The 26,704-nt window shown below is 45.7% G+C and overlaps 1 protein-coding gene and 1 long non-coding RNA gene across 3 annotated transcripts in view; one reads left to right on the forward strand and one right to left on the reverse strand.

Moving 5' to 3' along the window:
- Positions 1–26,704, reverse strand: part of LOC138455172 (fatty acyl-CoA hydrolase precursor, medium chain-like) — a 419,018-nt gene that overhangs the window by 230,380 nt on the left and 161,934 nt on the right. The window contains exon 5 of the mRNA XM_069607090.1: positions 6,676–6,829. Within this exon, the coding sequence (XP_069463191.1) occupies positions 6,676–6,829 (154 nt within the window). The remainder of the gene's footprint in view (positions 1–6,675; positions 6,830–26,704) is intronic.
- Positions 19,574–23,288, forward strand: LOC138455156 (uncharacterized). Of its 2 annotated transcripts, XR_011261808.1 has the most exons (4): positions 19,574–19,829; positions 19,921–20,024; positions 20,133–20,353; positions 20,445–23,288. It is a non-coding gene; the product is annotated as an uncharacterized lncRNA (long non-coding RNA). The 2 variants fall into 2 exon arrangements; XR_011261802.1 differs by having other exon boundaries at positions 20,133–23,288.

Consider the following 26,704-nt stretch of genomic DNA (forward strand, 5'->3'; position numbering starts at 1 on the left):
ACCAGAACCCTTGACAGGCCAAAATACCAAACTAAAAGTGGATTGTAAGTATTGCCACCCCCTCTAAACCCATAGCATACCTTGTCTCTGTCCTTATCCCATTCTCTCAGTCATCCTATCCTTATCCTGATAACGTCTTCAAACTGTCAGAATCATTCTTGCAACTTGCTCTTGATTTCTAGTGCTAGCGCCATCTCTTTAGTAATATTTGCCTTTTGTAAACCTAAGCCATTAGTCCTATTTCGAGTGATCGGACTGGTTCCACCAGGGAGGGTGCTGGGGTGAAAGGGTTGAACTTGCAAATCAACCCTGGAGCTTACTGTGTCCTTCTTTGGTGGCCTAGCCTGAATACTATAGTGTAAAGTAAAACTGTTCTTGTCACAACTGATTTCCTTTCCTATTTCGCGCCTTCATTTTCCTCAAAGTGCACCTTTCTAAATCTTTCATAACTCATCCAATTTACCAGCTAGAGACTTACTTCCACTTCCATAGTGCACCTCTGATCTATGGCTACCCCGCACTTCAAATCAGTGTATTTCACCAATTTTGATTAAAAAACCTTTTGGGTAATTTCAGGTGGGAATTGTAAATATGCAGTTTCCAACGTGTCATTTTGCTGCAATCTGCTTTAAACTTGCCACTCATTATCGAACTGTATGCCTTTGGTAATCCATTCTTTGTGATTGTTAGTGTCTTTGCACTGTTGCTTTAGAGAGGAATTATTTGGGCTTCAAGGTTTTCAACACACATTCAGTATTCATTTGTCCATTTCCGAGTATCATTTCCTAACATTGCAAGCGGTTTGAAATCCGTTTTTCTCTCTTATTTGGGGAGGGAAGGTCTGATTTAGATTCAATTTCTTGCTTCTTATTCCTGATTACCAGCTGCTTCTCTTCATCCACTCAGAATTGATTATTGGTGGGTTGAGGGACTTGGGTGCTATCTTTCCTAAATCAAAAAGTGCTCCTATTCCGCTGTGCTGTGTATATGTTTCACTAGAAGGTTAAACCCAGTGCATTGCTCACATTCTCATTGTAATCATCACCCCATTGGTGATTGCTGCCCCTTATTAAAAGTGTACGATTTCTTTTGAATTTCAAAATAAATAAATGAAAATTGTATTTTACCAACCAGCCTGGTTCATGGTCCATTGTGACACGGGGTATTTGAAAAGGGGGTGTGATATGAGTGGTGTACCATCTCAATATTGAATCAATATAAAAAGATAAGCATTTCAGTTGTGCGCTGCATACTAGGCCGAGACCAAGGTGTGTGTCGCCTTACTGAAATCCTTAACAAGAAACTCAATGTCTCCAAAGCTCTGGTTATCTCTAGGCTGGACTACTGCAACAGCCTCTTCCTCAATCTGCCTCTCTCTTCCTTTCGCCCTCTTCAACTAATCCACAATAAGGCTGCAAGACTTATCCTTATCCTCAAGCCCAAGGACTAAATCTCTCCAGCCCTTAAATCTCTCCACTGGTTTCCGGTGACCAAAAGGATGAAATTCAAGACCCTGTGCATCATCCATTAGGCTGTTTGGGGCCTGGGACCTCTCTACATTCAGCTTTTTCTCCATAAATACCTACCTGCTAGTGTTCTTCGGGCCTCTAGCTCTAACTCTCTGCAGGCCAGATGCTTCTCCAAGCAGAGAGCAGGAGAAATAATCCTTTCCTTGGCAGGAGCCTCCCTCTGGAATGGCCTTCCTGGACCCCTCAGACTTGAGCTGGATCGTCTTAAGTTCTGGAAACTTTTCAAGACTTTCCTTTTCCCCTCACTTGCTAATTGTCTCTCTGCAGTTATGACTGGTGCCTGGTTCCCATATGAGTCTCACAGGAGCTAGGCCCTCTTTGTCCAGTCCTACAGCATCCCTACCAGCACTTACCACCGGGCACCCTTCCTGGGATATCCTGACACCTCATCCATTGCACTTTTCCTATTCCCACTTCCTCTGCACTAGCCCTTCTGGCCCCCCTCAGCACCTGCTAAGCCCTCTGTGCCCCCCGCTCCTGCCCTTCTCCCCTATCCCCTCTGTACCCTCTTCAGCCCTGCCCCCTTCCTCCGTCCTCCCTTGCACGTTTTATGTCCGCTTTCACAGTAAGAACGCCACAAGACCTAGTATAACTGTTGTTTTCCCTATGTCTGACCATTCCCCCCTTTATTTGTCTTGTGGCATCTGGAAACATTTGTGTAAAGGTGCCATACAAATGTCCAATAAATAAATAGATACATGTTAAGACTGTGTTGCGTTGTTTATATGACAACAGGTTGTTTGCCAAAGCTGAGAAGTGTGCCTTCCGTAGTTAGTGCATGACATTTCTAGGATTTGTCTTAACACCACAAGGCATAGTGCTAAAGGAAGGGGACTATTTCTAGTCTACATCCTGGCAGCCAGGACAGGCATGAGTCCAGGGGAAGGGGACTATTTATGTCTGACTCCTGCCATTCAGGACAACAAATTAGTCTAAAGGGAGGGTACTATTTTTGGTCTGCATCCTGGCAGCCAGAAAATGCCATGGGTCTAAACAAATGAGGCACTTTCTGGTCTGCATCCATGAAGTTGGGACATCCCATGAGTTTAAAGGAACGGGACTGTATTTGTTCTTTTCCAGACAGCCAAGACACCCCATGAGTCTGAAGGAAGGGGACTTATACTGGTCAGGAACAGGCAGAAAGAACATCCCACAAGTCTAAAGGAAGGAGTCTGTTCTTTGTCTTTGTCTCTGCAGCAGGCCATCCAATAAGTCTAAAGGAAGAGGGCTATTTCCGGTCTGTGTCCTGACAGCCTGTACATCCCATGAGTGTAAAGGAAGGTGACTGTTTCTGGTCTATGTTATGGTAGCCAGGACATCGCAAGATTTTAAAGGAAGGAGACTATTGGCTACTGAAACAAGAACACAACAATGATGTGAACAGTGTTGAATAAAATTAAACTGAGGGGACTGTCACATCTTAAGTAACTAAGTGTGCTGAGGTTTCCTTCCTGCTGCCCTCCTCCCCTATGCCCACGTTCTCCTCACCTGAGATGTTGGATTCGCTGGTTTCCTGGAGGTGTTGCCGGGTGAGGTAGTCTCTTTTCATTTTGGGATGCACTTGCTTGTCACGGAGAGAAGCCACAGTGACAGCTAAGGAACAGCTGTCCTGTGGCTCCCCTTCCGGAATCAAGCCGGAAAGGGAAAAAACCCCGGAGGGAAAAACCCTTGATGAAAGACAGGCTCTTCTTTAGAAGTCAAAATCCCCAATGGTGCTGACTGGAGGAGGTGGAGAAAGTTCCAGCCGGAGGAAGTAAGGAGCGATGTCACAGAAGGTAAATTGCAGTCCAGTAGATGGAGATTCTGGACGAGTGAAAAGGAGTAGGAGACTCCGCCGGAAGAAGCAGCCGTCCTTACTGTGCAGGGAGGAGAAGGAGGCGGTGAATGCACCAGGTCCAGGAGCGCCGGGAGCAGGTAAGGGCACTACGGAGACCCGGGTAAAAGGGAAAGACCCTGAGGGTGAGAGAAAAGAGAGAGCGAGCGAGAGAGAGATAGCGAGAGAGAGAGAAAGAGAGAGAGAGAGAGAAAGAGAGGCTCCGTGGAGCCGGAACTGAACACGAGAGAAAAAATATGTAAGCCAGGCACAGCAGAGAGCCGTAGAGAGAGGAGAAGCAGAGGAGGGAGGAAAGCACACAAGTGCAAAGTATCGCCGAAGCGAAATGGCTAAGTAACTGGCAGAACCGAAGGAAGCCAGAAACATGAAGCGAGAGGGACCCGGAAACAGGAAGCGTCCTGAATCGAGGGTTGCAACGCAACGCATCTCCTGTGGGTGGAGATTAAATACTGCACGGAGCTGTGTGTAAGGAAACAAAAGAGTGACTAAAACCCTCTATGTCGGTTTCGCCAATTCCAATGAGCAAGAATCCACCAATCTCGTCCTCTGCCATAACTGCGGATGACACTAAGAGGCAGTTTTTTGGATCCCTGAATGTATTTCATACTCTGTGGGAGCCGTGTCTGTTTGTAACACTTTGTCAAACTAATTAATGTCCAGCTTAAAGGCTCTCCAACTTTCTACCAAACCAACCAGTCATCCAGATATTTTGCTGATGTAACCCGGACGGAAACACATGAGGGATACATGTGTAGATGAAAAGCTTTCAACCCCTTCTTAATCATCCAGCCCCACTAGGTGAAATGCTGTTTTACTATTTGCCAAAATATATCCCAGAAACACATATTTTCAAAGAGAACATCATGTTGGCAGAAGAAATACATATACTGGGGCATTATTACATAAAAAAAGATTGGTGTTGGACACATGCACGATAAACAACCCAATGGACAAGGGGACCTAAAAATAAAATGTCATGCTGAAAATACTGAGTCAGATTGTGACAACACGTTGACAAGGAAAAACATCTTTAGGGAAGCCCGACCCAGTCCATATCTTCTGGCTATGAAACCCAGGAGGGGAAAGCTCCTCTGTCCTACTTTCCCACCGTCTTCGATCTCTTTCACCAATATGCCACTATTTATTTCCAGTTAGAAGGAAAGAGATATAGAATTACTATTATTTACCCTAGGACCAGAAGCAATCTCCCCTATTAAAAGTGTACCCATGACTGCTCAGAAGATCCTACATTGCAGGCCCACATCTAAATCTCTCTGGGAGCAAGAACAAAGAGGATCACTCTCTGGGTCTCCTAATACCTCCATAGTGGAGTCAAAATCCTCCTACTAAGAGTAAGGTCTATTCTGTGGTGTTTGGGCCATGACATGATACCTCCCGGGACTTAGAAGACCTCAACATTCCATCCGATAGGGATAGCTTCATTGGTGTGACCATTCCGGCACCTACACCATCAAGTATTCCAGAAAATAGACTGATTTCTTTATGGGAAGAAAGGGAAGACCTCTTGGGACAATGTTCTCTGGGCCCAGAAGAACAGGGACCGTCCTCCCCAGAGATATCTTCCCAGGATTCACTAGAATCAAAATCCTCTTGTGATTCGAAAGGGGGCAAATGTAAACTAGACCTTGAAAGGAGAAGTTGGAGTGAGAGTCCCCCTTCTCCACCAGCCTCTTTAGAAATGGGGGGTCCCTGAAGTTCCTGTAAATAGATCCTGTAAAGAAATCCACCACTTAGAGGAACCAGGTCCCCTAGATATCCCTATGTCTCTCAATTTTGAGCAAAGGGGAAATGGAAATAAACTCACTATTTCCTCAGAGAGGGGCCTGGTACATCCTGGGAAATAATCCAGAGTGAAAGAGGACAGAAGAGGAAAAGGTGCTGGAGAATAAGGAGAGGGGTTAAAGGTTAGTGTGGTCACACCTGGGAGGAGCAAAGAATCTGGCGTTCTCTAAAGTCTCTGCAACTACCCCCATGAAAGAGCTGTACATTGAAAAGTGCATCCTGACAAGAGGAACTTGTTGTTTGTTTGTTGAATGTCATAAAGAGGGGCCTAGGCTTTCGGAAGGGAACCCTAAGAGGCCCAAAAGATACATTGGTGAACTTTGTTAAGAGGGGCCTAAGCTTAGGGAAGAGAACTCTAAGGGGCCGCTAAAGATATTGTTGAACTTTGTGAAGAGAGGCCTAGACTTGTGGAAGGGAACCCTGAGAGGACGGAAAAGAGCTGTGTATTTTTTTGTTTGGAACCTGAAGAGTCGGAGATTAAGGAAAGGAACCCCAACAGACCCAGAGAGATTGTGAACATTATTGACTTGCTGATAGAAACCTACGTGGAAGGTTCCAAGGGCAAACATTTGAGTTGAACTATTTTGAACTGGCAGAACTACACCTATTGGTAAGACTACCTGAAACCAGCCATGGTTTATATTTCTTTTTGAACCACTATTGTTCCTTTAAGAAGTCTTCCTATCACATTTTGTCTAAGAGTGAGGGCAAGCATAGGTTTGGACACAGACAAACTTTGGATTTGGATCTACGGACATCGACGGCCCTGAGAAACATCAGTTAGGAGAACAACACCTTTGGAGTTAGGGCAAGATAGGCATTACAGCAACCCCAGAACTTTATTAAATAAAGGTTGGTTTTGAAACTGTTACTTTTGCGTCTGTGTCTCTTTTGGATACCATGCCTGTCTCACAGGAGACATGAGACTTCTCTTGATCCATGGAAAAGCGTAATTTGTTTGTGAATCATGGATTCATTTTACTATGCGAGTTACAGCCCAAGATGGCCATCTTATTGTGCGCATTAGAAATTGCAAAGGGATTTAGTTGGTGGGCATCACAGATTTCCAATTTCTGATAACCTTTGTGAATCGCCGTTGACTTTTTCCTGCAAGTAAATAGTGTTGCGCTCATCTCTAGATTACAATAATTTAACCACAATTGAAATTTAATTTATGGGTACATTCTTAGTCCTCATTGTACACATCCAGAAAACTTTACTAAGTTTAGGATTATGCAGGTGCCCAATTTCTAGTCTAGTATACATGAACAGTGTCCTTAAGGCGTGTGTGGCAAAATTCTAATGACATTGTTTTTTTTTAAATTAGTTTTACTTTTCTAACCTTACTAGGCACTACCCACTAACATTTTCTATCCTCTAAGTCTTTCTTTTTAGATAGATTAACAAATGGGTACTGGGATGTTGTTGCATACTTCAGAAACCATATGCTGTTGAGGTTTTTAACTTACACAAAAAGGTACAATGGGGAAAAAAGTGACAGATACTTGCCAGTGCAGAAACGCTGATTCCGCCAGCAGATTCTCCAAATATGGTGACAGAATCTGGATCCCCACCAAAGCTTTCAATGTTCTCCTGCACCCACTGCAGCGCAGCCACCTGATCCAGGAATCCCCAGTTTCCAGGAGCGTGTTCATCACCGGTACTGAAAGAGAAAGCGTGTGTTATACAAGTGAGATCCTCATGCCGTTTCCCAGTTTAAGGGATGCTTGTCTTTATGGTGCTAACTAGATAACATGATATCTTTCAATGCAGCACTTAGACAATGGATTTAAAATTAGCTTGGCATATGCTGATTTTTATCTACTACAAAATTATTGGTTTTAGGCTGATAGTATGAGCATATAAAATGACATACTGGGAAGTCAATTTAGTTTGTAATGTTTCATCTTCCTATTAATGGTTCATCTTTCTATTAGAATGTTTTTAGGCTGATGAAATGTCAATGTCTAAGCTTGCTGAGACAGTGCAGTGGGCTCAGCCTTCTATGCAGTGATATCTATTCAAACTGCAGGCCACATTTTCGAAACCTGGCAGAGACCACTCTGCCATTCAACCTTCTGAGATCAGAAAACAAGCATTGGCAATGTCAACAGTTGGGGCCTTTGTGTAAGCATGGCAAAGGCACTTGCCAGACACAGCTGTAGTGGTATTAACTGTCCATTGATGGTAGCACGTGCACAATGCTGTGAGTACCTGGGCATCTAATAGCAGTGCCTGGTAAATGCCACATACTTGTACACAAGCCAAAACTTTTGAGTTTGCCAATGCTTGTTTTTAACAGGACTTCTCTGAAGGACATGCAGAGTGCTTATGAATCAAGTGGCTGACAGCAGACCTGTAGGAACTGGGAGGGAATGGCCATAGGGATGGATTAGCATGGTCATTGACAGCCAATGGGTGGGCAAATAAACAAACACCTACAAGCTATGTGTCCCTCCTCATATGCCACTTCTCCTTATCTGTATTTTAATGCAATAGTTTCGGCTTATGAGTGTCGCTAGGCCACATTAATGAGTGGCATTACACTTGCTAATAGTGACTTATTTTAGATATAGAGCGACAACATAGCAAATGTGTCTGCAGGTGCTATGTAATCATGTTATTATGACATTGCCAGTATGTTCATGGCAGGTTGAGTCCGCCCCTAAACACAATGGACCCGGTGAAGTGCAGCAAAGTGCATGCAGAAGTCCTGCAAAGAAGTTCACTGGAAAACAGTTTATGTAGCACGCTGTGACGGGGGATTGACTAACATAGAAGCTGTCCACCATTGCAAACCTCCATCCCGTCACCACAATCTGTAACTATAGCCAAACCTAGGAAAGAAACATCATAGATAGCACTTGGGATAAAAGAGCACACGTGTATGAACTAACCAAGAACTGTAGGGGAAGTGGAAGAGACAGCAGATGCACTTTGATCAGCCAATGACATTGCATGATCTTTAACCCTGTTGCTGCCACTAGGAACGTTACCCCATGTCCTTTACTGGTGACAACTTTACATGAAGTAAATTCACATGGCTATTCATCCTGATGACATCACTTGAAGCAAATTACAAAATCTTAAATGAAGTGTAAAATCGTCAGGTTTGTGTCAACATGTATTTAAAGCAGATACAAATAACCAAACTCACACTGAACTTATTCCCAAATAAAGTGTCAGGGTGGATGTTCCTGTGACAAGGTCACATTTGACATGACGTCTGGGAAGGTTAAGGGGAGTATTGTGGCTGGGGACTTCCACAAGCATCGTGAAGAGCTACTTAGCAGAGGTACACAGTGGATCTCGCAGGGTATTTCCTTGCTGAACCTTCATTGGCAGAAAGTGTCCAAAGTAGATGGCGATGAGAACAGGAACAGACCTGTGTCTTCTGTGGCCTTCACTGACACAATCTAAAAACCCAGTGTTCAACTATTTACCTAAAGGAGAATGGACCCTTCCCACATTCAGATGGAGAGCTGAGTGTTCCCAACTTTCGACTGTCACTGGAATGGAGCAGGCATAATCCTTGATGTTTTAGGCAAATGGCAGATCACTCCTGTAGAGGTAGGAAAGCACTCACCAATACTTTTCAAAGCAGGGCATGCCTTGGTCCAGCATACATCCCTTACACATGCATATAGTCCGGAGGTGCTCACCCATACAACTTACAACAATCTCTAAGGTAAGCTGTAGAGCGAAGAGGCGTTAAGCGCTGCAACCACTTCCACATGACCCTTCAATGGTGGACGGAGGATTTAAGCACTCAGTGCCCATACAAGAAGGTAATAAGCTGGTAAATTGGGGCCACGGGGAACTAAATGCACGTCACCTCAAAATAACAGTAAGCGAGAAAGAAACTTGCAAGGGAGAAGGGGAAACTAGTGCAGATGCAATACCATTAACCAAAAGGAAAGCGCTGAACCAATTTTAGAGGTTATTGGGCAATGAAAGTGGCAGAGAGAGGGCACGGAGGATGTGGAGAACCAGAGAAGAGGAGATGCCGGAGCTTGTTGAGGCGTGCCATTCATCTGCTGGGGAGATCCAACACAGAATAAGAGAGGAGGGGCATCAGCCTTCGGAGGGCTTTATCTCAGACAATACTACAGGTCAGAGAACTAGATCAATTTGCCACATGTATACTATGGACTATAACCAAGCCTTTGGAAGGAGCTAGCAATCAGAAAGAGAAGCCAGAGCCTGTTAAACAATCTTGCCAGGGACGCGGACCTGGTTGGTTGGTGATAATTCAAGCATGGCAACAACTCTGGCAAAAAGAGAGACACGCTTGCTGGTAACCTAACTGTAATGTACAGGCAAGGGAGGTGCAAATGTTTGCTCATAATGTTATCCCCTAAGGCAAGGAGGAAGTCAGAATACTTTCTGGTAGGTCTCTGCAATATAAAGGAGACTAGGCAGAAACTCTACTGGCAGAGGATGACAATATGAATAGCAAGAAGAAATCCAAGGAAACAATGAAGCATATTAGGCACCGAATCTTAGCACAGTAAGTCAATCAAGAAGCATGCTGGGTGCTATATCTCTGGGACTGTAGATATTGGTTTATGTACCCCCAACTAGGGCTCTAGGGCCTGTAGAGAAGGCTCCTGCATGTGTTCAGTTCTCCACCCTGATACCTTTAGAACAGTTGATGCCTTTTTGGGTTCAAGTGTAAACCTAGGTCCTTGAGACATTCTTCCCGACCCATACATGTTAAGATACCTGTAGCATATGAAGGACAGGGCAACCACAAAAGGCTGAACCATGGCCCAAAAGGGCTGGAGAAATGCAGGAGGATCAGTTTCTCCAACTACCACAAGTAAAGGGAGAGCTTTAAGTAGACCAAGTACCTTATCCACTATGGTCTGTACCAGGAATGTCTGCTAATGTACCCCTAAGCCTTAGTTGTGCCACCTATGCTGGTATCTGCATTTAAAGATATCATGATACCAGAGCTTAAATCAGGAATGACCCACGTCTCTGCAAATATGAGGTGGTTTGGCAATCATTTTTCCAGGTGAAGAATCAAGGTGAACCTAATCATCATTGGACCCAGACTCCATGATAGTGCTAGTTTAACACTTGTGATTCTGACTGGAAAATACTACTTATCCCCAACACGGAATGGCACTGCTCCCCTAGAGCAACCATTTTCAGAAAGAATGTGACTTCAGGCTTATATTGGCTAACTGCCACGCAGCGCTTCCTGGTTGTTCAAGTTCAAAACACAGTAGATGCGAGACCCTGTAGCCCAGGCATTTTCTCTGCCTACCTCATGTCTCTGTAGAACAGAGGGAGCCAGAGAAAGCCATGTGCCCCGGCTGATTCAATTCATGAGCCCCCTAAAAGTGCTGGGGCTATGATTCTAAAAGTCTGTGAGCACTGCAGCTTCTGTGATGACTGGGATCTCACACACTATCAGACTCAGACTCATAACTCCTGCTTTGTCAGGGAAACATGCCATTAGGGAGGCAACTGGTAGATGATGGAGGGTGGCGCAATATGAGGAATCAAAGGTTTTGGTTTGGGGCTGACAATCGAAAAGAAGAAGAGGGTGGGTGGCAGTGTGCCAGTTATAAGTTTTCTTTATTGTAATGGGTTACTACATGTCCCCATTCACCCTATACTTCAGTACCCTTGCATAATAACATCACTGAGGGATGACAAATAGATGCAGAGGGGTCCATGCAGAGTATAACATTACAGATGTGTAGCTTTCACCTACAGGGTGCATTGCATCTGAGGCTTCTGAGTGCCATAAATACAAACTTGAGCTTCCATCTCATTGTCTATTAGATGTCACTTGGAACCCTTCAATAGAATATATCATCAAGGTACAAAGATAAACGTATATCATTCTATATCTTGTACTTAGGAACTCTCAGGGAGTTGAGACATGCTCTTTGCTTTCAAGCTAATGATTTGTGTGGCTCCCTGCCTTCGCTTTTTTTATTATTATTTAGTCATCTGTTTAGTGGACTGCTTTCCTGTTGCGGCTCTGCATTATGCTCAGCAGCCGCTTCTCCCACATCCACACATTGAAGGGTCATGGGCTACCTCCATGTATGTCTTCTGCATGCTTCCAGGACTGCAGACACATAGCTGTGGTCTTTGGACCAGACTCCGGACGCAAGATTTACCTTGGTTGCTGCAAATATGGTGGGTAACACTTCCCTCATTTCATTGACAATGGCCCTGTGAAGCTCAATGTAGTCTATCTTAAATATTTCCTCAACAATTATGCACAGTTGAACATCCCCAAATTCCACCTAGGGTGAAGGTCAGGAGATTGGTACACAGATTAATAAAAAAGGTGTTTAATCTTCCCTCGTGTACTACCCTGCGGTGCTCAATGTTAGTGCTTTGCAGACATGTGTTAGGGGGTATTTGGGTTCCTTGCTACCTCTGGGTAGCAGGTTTTCAGCTTTGGACACCATTGGGCATTTGGGAGCCTTGCAGATAGAAGCAAACCCGAGTGTTCTGAAGACCTGAAACGTTATGCTGCAGATGTGTCAGTTGTACAAGTTTTGCCCTCTTTGTATGACCCCTGTGTGAGAATGGCCCTCTCTAGCTTACAAATAAATATAGAGAGTGTTATCTTTTGCTTATGAAACAACTTTTATTAAGGTTAACTTAATGATAATCTTTCTCATTCTTTCTCTTAGGAAAAGGATACAAGTCTTGACTCCCGGTGAGCACTCTTCGTCCGAGGGAAAACACCTTCAAATAACTTCGGAAATGTCGCCACTCAGGTAAGTCTCTGAATGATGTTTGACTTTTTTATACAAGTCACTAGTCAGTTCACTTTTAGTCTCTCAGTACCCTCCTTGGTATACGTTCTCTGTTTCTCTGTATATTTTTTTAATGATATGGGTTATAAACTCATTCTTCACTTGCTTATCCTCCTTCTTGTAACCCAAAAAAAAACGTGTCTGTATCTTTAACACTTTTATAGGGATAAGTCCTTCCTTCTTTCCCTTGACTCAATATTATATATTCTTCCTTTCTATTCTTAAACGTTCCACAGGTCTTTCGGTAATGACTCCATTCACATCCTTTATTTGCCTTAAAAGGAAGTATATTACATGTGCTACTTCGCCTTCTGACGGTGCTCTTTCTATACGTCGCTCTCCACACTCTCGTACGTTTACTCTGTCAGCTGTTCACTGGTTTCCGGGTATTCGACTCTTCCCTCAGACAGCTGATCGTCCCTCGGATAAGGCTGCGGGGAGAACTGTCCCCTCTTAACAGCTTCCAGGCCGTGAAGTTCGGTCGTCCACTTTGCTATACTTCTCCCTCTTTGGGCGTTTCGCAAAAATCTTCCTGATCTGCTCCTTCCCCACACACGGAGCCTTGTTTCTTTACCTTCTAAAACAGCTCCGGGAGCTCCGTTGCCGTAACAGACTTCAGCGTCTCCCTTCAGGGCCTCCTCCGCACACGGGCCTCAGCTTCTTCAAGATGTAACTAATTAGCGATTTATACGTTCGCTCAAAAGGAACGGGGCACAAACTGGGTTAAAGCGCAACGGCGCACTGAATTTCGTTTTAAATTCACGTAACTTTCTCCTTCATTTAAGGCCGTCAGTAAGCCCACCCGTAACCGTCGGATTTCAACTCCCCGGACTCCGTCTCCTGGCAACCAGACAAAAAAAACACCATTTGTTGACATCAGCATGCCTCCGGACAAGGAAGTGTCTCCCTGATTGGCCAAGTGAACTGTCAATTACCCTTCTTTCTCTGACAACCTAATTAACCCTTCATGTGGGCATGTTGCCTAGTATTGCCAGAGCCCAAGCTAAATGGTAGCCTCTCTAAAGCCATTACTTTGGATTTCTCACACCCCGATGACACAGATTGGCCACATGGCACACACCGGTTGTAGTGTCAAGCAAAATGTGCATACATCAAGGTGTCTTCATCCCTGCAGCACATATGGCCTTGACAGGAGGCATTCTTACTTCATGCCCAGCCCAAGTGCCCAATCCTGTTTTAATTGACATTTACATTGTTTAGCCATGATTTCATTCATGACCTATTGAGGCTTTCCTCAGTGTGGCATCGACACACTTTCCACCAACGCTTTTAAGACTTTGGCATCCAGTGACACTCCAGTCTGGCATATGAAATTCCCAGCACATAGCACCTCAAGGGTGCAAAATGTGCACTCGCCACCAGCCATTGGATTGCGATATTTGGCTTTCATGTATAGAATTGAGGCAGCAAGTGATTTTCTTATGGATAGCTAGCAGCGTGCAACTTATAGTTTTGCCCCCTGATATCCCTAATTGTGTGCTCAATGTACTGCTATGACAAATGATGTGCTCTGCATAGATAATATATAACCCTTTCCAAATGGTATTAGTAAAAGCAACACATGAGTGTATAAAAAAAACAACACACATTAGTATGAAGGGGCAGCTCTAAGCCATAATGCACTTTAGTAAATCAGACATCAGATTGGAATCTAAATGGGAATTCTGCATTACATGATAACATCCTATTGAAATCCATTGCTTGGTGATACTGAAAGTGTACAAAACATGGCAGTGAACAAACCAATGGACAAGCTAGTAGCTCTACATTGATCAACAGGCAGCATGTGCACTGACAAACTGGACCCAAGTATGCTATAAGAAATGACAGACAAGGTACATTCCCACTGCACCAGCTGATGCTTACCAAGTGTGTTTATGCCAGCGGGGACATATCTGTGTAGGATGAAAGCCATTGTTGTCAGCTTCTTTGCCTTTGAAGCTGGCACTTTGCCCAAGGTGTGTCACTACATTTACCCTCTATTTAACAGAGACCCCTAAATGCCAAGCATGAAGTGTCCCATCCATAAAGTGAAATGACTGTGCCCTCACCATCAACTCTAATAACAAAAGCAATGAGATGATCTAGTGCCGCCATTGAAATCGGATGGCGTAAACCAACTCAAACTATTTGTAACCCCAGCAAGGCCCAGCCCTGTACCCAAACTGGTGTCCATTTTTCAAAGGAGCCTACACGACCTAGGAAAACACCAAACACTAATTTCCGGCTCTCAGATCACCTGGCACTAAACAACAACTCAATAAATGGCTGCTGTGACTGTGGCCATCAGATACCTATATGCCCATTGACTGTCCCCAGCTGCAACCCACCTACAAATGGCACAGGCATGCACACATATGACCTCCTGCATCACTACCTCAATTCATCTTGTTCCTCAGATCACCACCCCCAGGTTAAGAGTGTTATCAGCATCCCCAACCCTTGGAACTCCATGTGACACTTGCCCTATCCAGAGTACTCATCAACATCTGATCTGCAGTCACGAGGGGTACAAATATCCATGACAACATATTGGACAACTCACTGCACCTCCTTGTATCACTGAGGCATGGTTCTCCTATTTCACCTCCATGAGGCACTCCAAGCTGCTTCTCCGAAATGGATAAATCCTCACCTGAAATTAATGTACTAGCGTGAAAGTAGTGTGGTGCCAATATTCCTGAAATCCATTACCTCCAAGGAGTTACCTAAACCCTGCAATCTCTCCTTCATGCATATTGTGCTTAAGTGCCCTTTTTATTCTGTGGTGGCAATCATATATGATATGATATGGGATGATATGGCATTTATATCACGCCTGTACACAAGTGTATCTAGGCTCCACAAGACAAGGAAGGAAAGACAGAGGGAATACAAGACAAATTATCCTACTAGGCCTTGTGTCATTCGGATCGTGCAAGTGCGACAACGAGCAGTGCAGGGGGAAGGGAGAGGGGGCATGCAAGCGAGAGTGTAGGGGGAAGTGCGATCAGCATGGCTCTGGGTAAGTGCAAGGATGCAGGGGGGCTGTAGGCATTACAGTCACAGCCCCTAAGTGTGCGGTAGACCAGGAGGCAGTGAAGGGAAGACTGGTGATGGAAGAGCCTGGTATCCAGTGAGACTCTGAGGGTACCAAGCAACCAGTTGGAACAGCAGACAGGTGAGGTAGCAAGGAAGCAAGAGAGAGAGGGCAGAGGAGTAAAATAGGGTCTTGAGCTGCTTCGGGAACTTTAGGTGGTCTAACTCAAGTCTGAGAAGGCCAGGGAGGCTGTTCCAGAGGAAGGCACCTGCAGAGAAGATAGATCTACCCCCCAGGTCTCTGCCTAGAGAAACGTCTGATCCTCAGAGTGTTGGAGATTGCTGAGTGAAGGGCTCTAGGAGGAAGGTATTTCGGGAGAGCGAGTTGGTTGTAGTGGGGGCCCCAGAAAGCCTTGTGGACGATGCAGAGGATCTCGAACCTGATCCTTGCAGCTACCAAGAGCCAGTGTAGAGATTTCAGGGTTGGCGATATACGGTCCCTGGGCTTGAGGCCAAGGATAAGTCTTGCAGTCCTGTTCTGGATTAGTTGAAGGGGGCGAAGAGTAGAGGGAGGTAGATTAAGTAAGAGGCTGCTGCAGTAGTCCAGCCTAGAGAGAACCAGGGCTCTGGTGAAAGTGATCTTCTGGGGGAAATTTAGAAAAGGTACAATACCTCTGATGAGGTGCAGCTGGGAGTGGGCCTTTTTGACAAGGTGCGTGATGTGAGGAGAGAAGGAGAGAGTGGAGAAAGAAGATGACACCAAGGTTTTTTGCCTCACAGGAAGGCGAAGGTTGAGGGCCCAGGCAGAGCAACCAGAGTGAGAGACGGAAAACAGAAGCAGGGGTCCCAATGAGAAGGATCTAGCTCTAACTGGCATTAAGGCAAAGATCATTGGAGGCGAACCAATCCTGAATCCCGGATAAAAAGCCAGGAATGAGCGATGGGAGGAAAGGCAGCTGAGGGAAGCCTGAAGGAGAGCATAACACTGAAAGTTACAGGAGAAGGTGGAGACAGGGTGGGCCAAAGGAGCCAGGAAGACATTGAAGAGCCAGGGTGAGAGGATAGAGCACTGAAGATACCACAAGTGGAGAGAGAGGTGGTGGAGAGAAAGGACCCAAGTTGGACCTGGGAGTGTCGGTCCAGAAGGAAGGAGGTCAGCCACACCGGGGCCTGATCTGTGATGCCTAGGTTCACAGGGAGTCAGTTGATAAGGGCGGCATGATTGAACATGTCAAAGGCAGAGGAACAGACAAGGAGGATGAGGACAGAGGGATAGCTGGAGTCAAGATTAGGGAGCAGATCTTCAAGGGTGATAAGGAGAACAGTTTCCATGCCTTTGGCTGCTCTGAAGCCAGACTGATGGTCATAGAAACAACCAACAGATCCAGTATGAAGAATAAACTGGGAGATGGCCAGCTTTTTCAGACATTTGCCCAGGAAAGGAGTGATAGAAATCAGACAATAGTTTGTCGGACATGTAGGATCGGCAGACAGCTTTTTCAGGAGCGGGTGCACTAGGGAGTGCTTGAGGAGAGAGGGGAAAGATCCAGTGGCAAAAGAGTGATTTCAGAAATCGGCCAAGGCTGGATCGAGGGTTGCAATGTGGTCCTTGATGGTTCTGGAAGAGCTGAGGACCACCTGTTTGGACAATACTTTCATAGATCGGATTTGTCTAGAAACATTGTCATGTGTTGTCACACAGAAGGAGGGATAAGGAAGAGGAGAGGAAGGCGAGGACTGACTGTCCTGAGTTTTAGTGGTGAAATGAGAAGCCAGAGCCGTAGAGAGGGTCTGGCAGGGAACAGAAGAGGTGGAGACTGCAGTAGGATTGGTGAGCTCCATGCAGATTTTAAAGACCTTGGCCATGTTATTAGAGGCCGCAGAGATGCAGGCTTGGATATGAACTCTCTTCTTGGAGGGGACAGAGAGTCTGTATTGCCTTTTGAGCAGACGGGAGGCCAGTTTGTCAAAGGGTGTGCCGAGGCCCTATACTTCCTCTCAGCCATCCTGTACTTGCATTTCAGGACAGCGAGGTCGGTGTCATACCAAGGTTTGCACTTGGAGGTATTCTTCAGACGGATTCTCATGACAGGTGCAAGGATGTCCAGAGTGTTGTAGATAGAAACATGGAGATAGAAACATGTAGGTTGGAGAGTGCTGTGTCAGAGTGTAAGTCATCCGCAGGTGTAGGTGGAGCAAAGAAAGTAGAGGCAAAGGCATCTACTGACACTCACTTCATGGGCCGAATGACCGAGAAGGAGGGCGGCAGTGCTGGTGCAGGCTTTGCAGAGAGCAGAAAGGGGTCAGTCCAAGAGAGAGGAGTAGTGAGAGGGTTATAAAGGGGGATGTCTGAGGAGATGAGAACATCCAAGGTGTGTCCGGCAGAGTGTGTCGGACCAGAGGGTTGAATGGAAAGAGAGAGAGAGTTGCAAAGGTTGCGGAAGAGCCCAGAGGAGGGATTAAAAGCATCCAGGTTTATGTTGAGGTCGCTGAGGAGGAACTGTTGAGGGCAGGAGAGAAGAAAGGAGGTCAGTCCCCTCTGAGAGGAATAGGGCGACCTGGCCAGGTGGCCTGTAGATGGTGTCGACAGTCAGAGAGAGGCCAGGAGAGATAATGAGCATGCATTCCAGGCATTCAAATGAGGAGTAGACCTTTGTAGGAATGGCAGAAGCAGAGACCCACTCTGGAAATATCAGGGCCACTCCACCTCCGGGCCGGGTGGTTCTGGGTTAGGAGAGGATCTTGTAGCCCTCAGAGATGAGAGTTTCAAAACTCTTGACAGAGCTGGCCATGAACCATGTCTCGGTGAGAGCGAGGACATCCAGGTCAAGGTCTTCGAGGAGGTGGCAGATGTCAGAGAAGTGTTTGACAGCAGAGCGAAAGTTGAGAGTAGGGACGTGGAGCAGATTGCCACATTTGAAAGACTTGCAGGGTGGGGTGCAGGAGGGAGGTACACCCTGTGGAGGTGGTAGAAGGGCAGGAGAGTAGGAAGAGGCAGTTAATGGAGGTGGCAAAGGGATCCGAGCGGAGGAAGAGGGGGGTGCCAGAGAGAGAGCAGAAGAGGAAGGAGGTGGCAGGATAGCCAGAGAGGTTTTATAAGGGGTAGCAGGAGAAGATGAGGGAGATGCCTATCAAGAAGAAGGAGTTTGGGCTGAGAGACATGGACCATGACGGTACCATTTAGATAGACAAGAATGATGTTGAGGAATGGAAGTAGGCCAAGAGGAGCTCCCATCAGGCGCCACCATTAATGGGAGAGGAGGAGAAAGACACGAGAACTGAGACCCTTTGAGGGGTCCAAAGGTCTGGGGAGGGAACGACAAAGAGGATGTCGGTGAGAGGCTGTCTGGGGGAAGCGCTGATGTAGGTATGTAGGTATCAGCGATAGGAAGGCCTGGGTTGCAGACCAGGATATCCCTCTTGAACCTTTCCCTTCCAGACTTAGTGAGAGGGATAGGATAGAAGATAGAGTAGCAGTTTGAGAAGATGGGAGAGACTGAGAGACCCATAGAGGGTGTGAAGAGGAAAGAGGGGAGAGTGCGAGAGGAAAAAGAAGCACAGCACAGAGCTGCACACCATAGGAAGCACCCGGAGGGGGAGGGTTTACACAGAGGGAGGCACACAGGAAGCACAAACAGATAACACACCCCAAGGGGAAAGCAGGAAACAGTGTAGATCATAGCTCTCAACCATTTATGTCGCAAAAGCGGGTGAAAACACCCGATTTTACTTTTGGCGGGTGAGAGGCCCATTGAAATGAATGGGCGTGCATGAGGTTTGGCGGGTGAGTCCGCTGTTTACAAGGCGGGTGACACCGGCCAAAAGCGTGTGAGTTGGGAGCTATGGTAGATGGAGACCAGAGGGGTGATGCAACAGAGGTCAACAGCCGGGGGGGGGGGGGGCAGTGGCCAAAGCAGAAAACAATAGGCCCAACAGCATAGCTCCCAACCTAGGTGAAAACACCCGATTTTCTTTGTGGCGGGTGAGAGGCCCATTGAAGTGAATGGGCGTATGAGGGACTTGGCGGGTGTTTCGTCTGCTTTGAAGGCGGGTGACACCCGCCAAAAGCGGGTGAGTTGAGAGCTATGCCAACAGTAGTCAGCAGTAGGGTGTGCAGAGACGGAGCAAGTTAAGCTATTTAAGTTGAAGTATGCGAACTGCAGAAAACACCCAGATTCAACTTTCCTAGAAAGAGGGAAAAAGGTCTTGTTTTTACAAGAAAATAACATTCCGTATCTCTCAATAACACCCCTTTTTTTTACAAAAGACTTCTTTGAAATACATTTTTGAGAATTTTTATGGTGTGATATCGCATACAAAATTGTATGAAAGATTTACCTTATAAATAAATTAAAAATCACTTTGAATTGTTAGGATTCACCATTGAAAACTGCAAAGTTTACATGTGGCCTATGGTTGAATAAATTGAGTTGGATACATTATGATGTGGATCACGCACCACATAGCATTGGAACACATGTATGTCCAAGATGGCCGCCGTTTTTTCAAGTGTTTGGCCGCCTCGATGGGTTGCCTAGGAAACACACGGCTCCAAACTAAACAAGAACGCCAGGTCTCTGCACTGCCTGTAATGGCAGTATCCGGCGGCTCGATCAGACCACGTCATAGAGTAATAATCGGTAAGCATGAATCGACTCCAGTATAGGGCAGATGCGATTAAGTAGAGAGGTCTAGTAATAGCCAAAAGGCTATTTTTTAAATTTAATTTGTTCATTTAGTTAATGACAGAAACGATCAACAACGAACCCTTCATGATGGACATTCAACATGAAGAAGTATTACAATAATACACAACTGCAGCGCGTGGTGGTAAGATATCCCCCCTCTTTGATTAATAAATCCTTGAAACATGCAGGCAGTTTCTACAATTTAGTTTTTCTCTTTTAATATGGAAATACAGATTCATTAACACAGTGAAGAGAAGGCAGACGCACCACCCAGACCTACGCTATTCAGTAGCAAATTAAACCTCGCCATCCAGAATAATTGCATGGATACACAGAGGTAAGCTTCACAGAGAACCACTTAATTGTTATGGTTAATTGGCAGATGTGATCCACCTCAAGTGGAAGATTGTGGAGTTCCATTCTTCTTCTTTGTTTTATCATTTAGAAAGAAGATGGTTAGAGGGAAGACATGCTCCGATACCCAGTAATATAGCAGCCACTTCAATTTTCTCGTGGACGATCAACATTGACACAAGACTCCATTACTCGTTTGGATTCTGTCTTCGTGCACTTATGTGCAGTCCCTGGAGAAGTCTCAAATACACTGTGTCTCAGTCATATGACATGGCAGGCTTGTTTAAGCAACAACCCCACCTCCACTTGGTGGTAATACTTAGCTATTTAATAGCCTAAAAATTATGAATTATTTTCTGTATAGTGAACAATTATTTGATTAAATGTTTAATTTTGATTGTAGATCTACACCACAGGCAGTGAGGTAACACTTGCACCCCTCCCCGTCCTGATAAAGGCCAGCATAATTGGAGCAACTGAAATTCCATAAACTGAAAAACTGTAGTGTCGACTTGTTATTTGTGAAAGTTTGTTCAAAATAGATAATTGCTGCATTGTATGTTTTTTCATTGGTAAACCTTGACAACACAAGTTTTTTTTACATAGTTCGTAAAATGTTACTCTTCTATGCGATAAACCGTGCCAAATATGTATGTTTTGTAACAGAAGGTGTGAGACTCATTATACCCAAATGGTGAAGGTCAGAAATATTTTTTGTGAAACAATTTATAAAAATCACGAATTTTGATTGGGATAAAAACAAGTGTGGGTATATATTTATTTCACCATTGTGTTGTTCAAATCCAGATATGCCCTGACCAATTGTGTTAGATACATTGTAGAATACCTGGAGTGTTCAGGGAAAAGCCGGGTGGCCCCTGTTTTTTACATACGGGCACACATACAGGTCAATACATACTACATAGCAATATCAAGGGAGAGATCACACATAGATGGCCTGTGTACAGAGAATGAATGAAGAGGCATTCGAAAGTCGACACCCTATATGACATATCGGAGGGAGGGCACACCATAACACGGATATACGACCTCCTACTAACTAATGGGCCTCTCTCCCCTTGGTAGTAAGGAGCAAATGGGAAGAAGACCTGGGGGCAACTTTCACGGATGCACAGTGGGCAGAGATACTAGGATATAATAAGAGGGTGTCATGGAATGCGAGAATGCAGCTTATACAACTGCAGGTAACACATATGGCATACATGACGCCTCAGCGGAGCTAAACGTTTTTTAGCACAATGGCACAGGTATGCCCCAGGTGCAAAGCGACAAATCCTGGGATGCTACACATGTTCTGGGCCTGCCCGGTGGTGGGGCAATACCGGCAGGAAGTGGCGCGTAGACTACATATCAGGGGGTTGGGATTGGATGTACTTTCCCAGGGAGCATGCCTGCTGGGCCGCTTTCCACGCCCCAAAAGCATAAAACACATCAATGAAATGAAAGACTTGACGTGCATACTAGCCACACACAGAATCACTATGGCATGGAAATCCCCCAAAGGCCCGGCAGTAGAGGAATGTTGGAGAGATCTGAAGAGGTGGGCTTTGGCTGAAAAGGCAGTATGGAGGAGGGCGGTCGGAGGCAGTCACATGGAGACCACTGGGGGAATCAAAGAATGGGAGGTCCTGCTACAAACACTCTTCGCTAAAGAAATTCCAGACATAGAAGAGGCGGATAAACCCCAATAAGAGAGAGAGGTGTTCCAATCATAAAAAAAATTGTGCATTGTTAGGACAATGGTGATTTGGCCAATGTTGGGGCGTGGGAGTTCCAGGGGAGTCGGAGGGGTTGTTGTGGGAAGAATCTATTATGTGATATAATGAGACTGATGTAGACACTGCACAACGCAGTACAGTGAAATGTTTTCATTCATGTTTCAGTAAAAACCAATAAACAAATTAAAAGAAGAAAAAAAGCCTGCAATGCTAAAATCCGGCTTCTTGGAAATCGCCATTAACAGCTGCCTAACTGAATGCCACTTAGTCATTAAATAAAACAATTGTCTTGTTGCTAATTTATCACAGTGAAATAAAAATGATTTAGACGCACATGATTAATTTATTCTGTAAATAAAAATGTATTTCTTTTATTTTCTTACTGTTACTAACATGGAAGCCACATGTTTAAAGGCGCAACCTATCAATACAGGGATAGATTGGGGTCCAACAACTACTATACCAGAAGCAACATGCTATATATGCGAAAATGAAATATTATAAATGCAGAAAACATAATGAAGGGGAAAGAAACTTTGATGATCGAAATCTGTGAAGAAAAATAAGGTGAAGCTGTTCAAAATTCCCAAATATGGTAGATCTCTTTCTTCGGCTGGGGCCTCCCTCTAGAACAGCCTCCCTGCCTCTCTGGAACTTGAGGAGAACCATCTCCGGTTCTGGAAGCACCTCAAGAACTTCCTCTCTGCTTCTGCCTTCTCCCTTCCTCTCCCCTGCTGATTTCCTGTCTGATACTGCACTGGTAACCTGGCTACCCTCTGATTTGGCCCCAGGCCCCTGCTCGTACAGTTGCACACCCGCACTGCCTCCCGGCAACCCTTGCACTTGGGTCTTTATCTGTAACCCTACAGTCCCCCTACCTGCACTTTTGGACAACTGCTGTCTGCACTTACCCTTGCACCTGCCACCTGCTGGCCGCACTTCTTGTTATTGTTTTGATCCGTGTACAGCACTGCCCCCCTTCCCTTTCCCCTGGCACTTTTCCCCTCCGTCTCCCCTGCACTTCTATGCTCTCAATGTCACTTGGCCTAGTAAGATCTTTGTCTCTGTCCTCCCTCTGTTCCCCCTTCCTTGCCTCGTCGCGCCTTGAAACACTTGTGTATAGGCACGTTTCAAATGCCATATCATATCATATCAAATATGAATAGTGGTTGATCAAAACCCATGCGTAGCAATAAAAAAAGCATACTGTGCATCAGATGTGATACTACAAATGAGGAGTGAATGGAAGGAGAAACATTGAAGGAGAACAAAAATGATTATGGTAAAAAGGTTTGGTACATCTGCCAAAAAAGGGGTCTGTAACGTCTGACTCGCCAAATGTTTTGGACTACAACCCCCATGATCCCTCTCTGCTGACTATACTGGGCAGCCATAATGGGAAATATAATACAAAACATCTGGCAAGCCAAAGGATGCAGAACCCTATGACAAAACAAAGGGAATATAGGGATAATTGAAGGTGTACAATTATACGTTGAGAAATATGAGATGGCACATGATTACATATTGGGCCTCATTACGACCCAGGCGTTAAGGGTTAACGCCGTCGTTAACCCTTAACGCCTATTCTGATTTTAATGGCTGCATTTAGCAGCCGTTAAAATCCATGGCGCTAACCTGCCATGATGCTAATTACGCCACCGTAATTTACGGTGGCGTAATTAGCGCCTTCCCCACTCCCGTTATGCCCTATGGGGCAAAAATGGGAATGGGGAAGGGAAAATGGGAAATGGGGATTTACCGCCCCACTCACCTTGGAATGGGGCGGTAAATCCGCCATCCACCATGGTGTAAACATAGTTTACACCATGGTGGTAAAGTTGGCGCAATTAGCGCCTGGGTTGTAATGACCCCCATTGTCATGAATCTCAATACATGTGGAATGTTTGCCACGTGTAACACTCAATCCAGAGTTTATTTAATTGCAGTGAAAGTGCTGATACAGTGCTGTCCAAGGGGCACACTTACCAGTTGTGAGAATGATGGGAACGAGAGGGGGACACCCCAGGCAGGGGACAGGGCTTCATTGACAGCTGCACACAAAGTGCCCCAAGCACAACCGCAGCCTGAGGCGCCAGGGGAGTGAAAGGGGGTGGAGGTGCTCGAGGGGGGAACTGGGGGAATTCAATGAATACGATTGCATAAGCATATAGGGTGCTGCTGCACCATCCCAATGAGGTGAAAATGAAAGGTAAACACACTGCAGGGGGAGGACCCAGACAGGTCAGGTATGGTAGGTCACCTGGAAAAATTGGACAGAATCGTCCTGGTAGCAGGATGGAGGAAGAGTCACCCAGACAGGCTATTCCCAGGAGACAGCAGTCACCAGCTGATACGCACAGAGTCAGCAAGCAAAATTAAGCTCACAGAAATATGTCTGGAACGTTTCAGTCAGTGTGTCCAGCATTTTGAAGTTGCCCATTGACAGGTGGGCCTGGGAAGCAGGATGAGGGGCAAGGTAAAGGCACTGAGGAGACAATCAGAAATTAAGTTTTGGTGTCCTTGAAAACCAACAAGCATCTTGTACTCTCGCTGATGAACATGAGGCGCCTCATTGGTCAGATGCCGTGTGAATGTCTCCCTTCCCACTAGCTCAAGATTTCTCATGTTTGTTCAATGTGTGCTGGCCATCGCCAGATGATTCAAATTCTGGAGATCAGCACATTAAGCAGTATGTGATAAAAAATACTAATCACAGGGATGGTCTGGGAAGCAATGTGGCACCACGAGGGAGGTGATGAACCAGGGGGTAGCAGGATTGTTTGCTCCAATCATTTCTGACTAACCTATATTTAGCCATAATGGACTGACATTGCCCCACCAATCAGCTTCGCGGGACCCTTCATAACTCGTAGTACGAATTTCAACAGTTTTTCACTATGCCACTATTGTTTTCGCAGTATAAAAGATCAGGGTGCAGTGGGCGGGTTTGTCGGCTCTCATCAACCAGTTCTGTTCCACTGTACTGCAGCTTTATTTGTGCTTTCCCAGCTGTAATAAATAGCATTACTTCTTGCCTGGTGTACGCTCCTTTTTGGAATATTCATGGTGAATTCTTCATTATGTGTTTAGAGAGGACCCCTAATACATTTTGGGGGCCCCAGCGACATCATCAGTTCCCTCGGCCAATTGGGGGTATTCTGGCTGCCTTCCTGGGGGGCACAGGTCCAGCAATCGGGGCAGTTCTACGTGCACCACCGAGAAGGCCCTGCAGACACCAGGTTAGCAAAGGTCCTCCTGGTCCCGACCACTGCCGCTCTCAGGATGAAGGGCAAGCCTGCAAGGACACGTGCCCAGGACACGTGAGTATACCCGTGCATGAATGTGCTGCATCTTGGTCGCATTCCCACAAGGGGGAGGAATATTTCTATGGTGTTTAGGATCCATCCCCAAGGTGGGAGGACGATCGGCTGTAGTAGTCGTAGATTATAGTACACTCTACCCCATAGGGATTATAAGTGTGTGAATGAGCACAACTGCATTAGAGCAGGGAGAGTGCATAGCGAGAGGCGGACTCGGTTAGCCAGGAGTTACACGTAGGGCAGGCGATTGTATAGTTGCGCCATTCAGGGAATAAGGGTGTTGCTCGGTTCTGAAGTTGTTGAAGTGGTGATTTGTTGTTAAGGAGTAAGGGGAGAGTGCCCCAGTTGTTCGTCTTGTAGCATGGCCTAAGGTAAAAGAGTCGACGCCAAAGGGTACCCACTGAATGATATCGTTTTGAGGGGAGAGCGTCAACACGGAGCAGGGGTGCGATTCGACGATTGCCTATGCTAACATAAGTAAAGGTGAGCCTGTGGAGAGGGCCGATGATATACTAACACAGGGTGCTTGAGGGAGCCCGAAGGGAGGGCCAGTGTGTACAGAGAAGAAGTGTCTAGGTGGGCCTGTGTAGAAGGCCAGAATGAGAGAGCGTGCAGAGTGGGAAGTGTGTGGGGCTGAAGAGTGAGAGAGGGTGTGGGGTGAATACAAGAAAGAGAGGAGTAAAGGGGAAAAAAGGGAGGGGAAAAATAGAGAAAAGGGGAGAATGGGGCTAGAAGGGTACAATATAGGGAGAGGGGAAGGGGTGAATAGTGGCTTTTTGGGACAGCCCCCTGCATCACATGTGTGAAAAATGTCCCCAATATCACGATAAAATAATACAATATAATTTCAATGTGTTCAGCTCACTGCAGCACAGTGTTGTTCTGATTGCTAAGGGGAGGGAACGCTTGATAATAGGATAATAGAACTATTGGTTTCATTCTTAAAAACTAAGTATAGGGGCTCCAAATTGAAGAGTAGTTCTAATATTTTGGGCCTCTGGAAGTTATACACGGAGAAAGGATGAGCAAATATAGCGGGAGGTTAAAAAAGAAGAAGTAGTAGACAAACAAAGTACACCACCCCGAGCGTATTGAATATTCCCAGCCTTAACACAGTAGGGTATACAAACCAGCAGCGGGTATCCCCAGAAAGGGCACAAGCAGCACAGGGGGAAAAAAAGTGAAGGGCATTGAACAGCAGAGGAGGAGACACATGACAGGAGGGAGAGGAAGTTTCTAGCGGCCATAGCGAAGACCACATGACAAGAAGTGGACTTGTTGTTTAATGAAGCAGAAAGAGTTGTTGAAAGGAGGTCGGGAGAAAGACAAAGGGGGCGAATGGGGGACAACAAAGGATGGACTTCAGGGAGGATAAAGTTTAAAATGGATGATGAAGAACAAGACGAGGGAGAGGAGAGTGAAGGAGGCGACGAGGACAGTTTTCTATCAGAAGAGGAAGAATAGGAGGAGTAATGAGTGACTTGGGAGGATAAGCAAAAGAGAAAAGGGCAAATGCGGAGGAGGAGAAAAGGACAGGAGGAGCTGAGACGGGATTGGTTAAGTGCCCTCCGCAATAGGAATGGGAAGGCACAGGCCGGAGG

This window comes from Ambystoma mexicanum, chromosome 1p, assembly GCF_040938575.1.
Source record: "Ambystoma mexicanum isolate Mex_15411 chromosome 1p, UKY_AmexF1_1, whole genome shotgun sequence".
In the NCBI taxonomy this organism is placed as follows: domain Eukaryota; kingdom Metazoa; phylum Chordata; class Amphibia; order Caudata; family Ambystomatidae; genus Ambystoma; species Ambystoma mexicanum.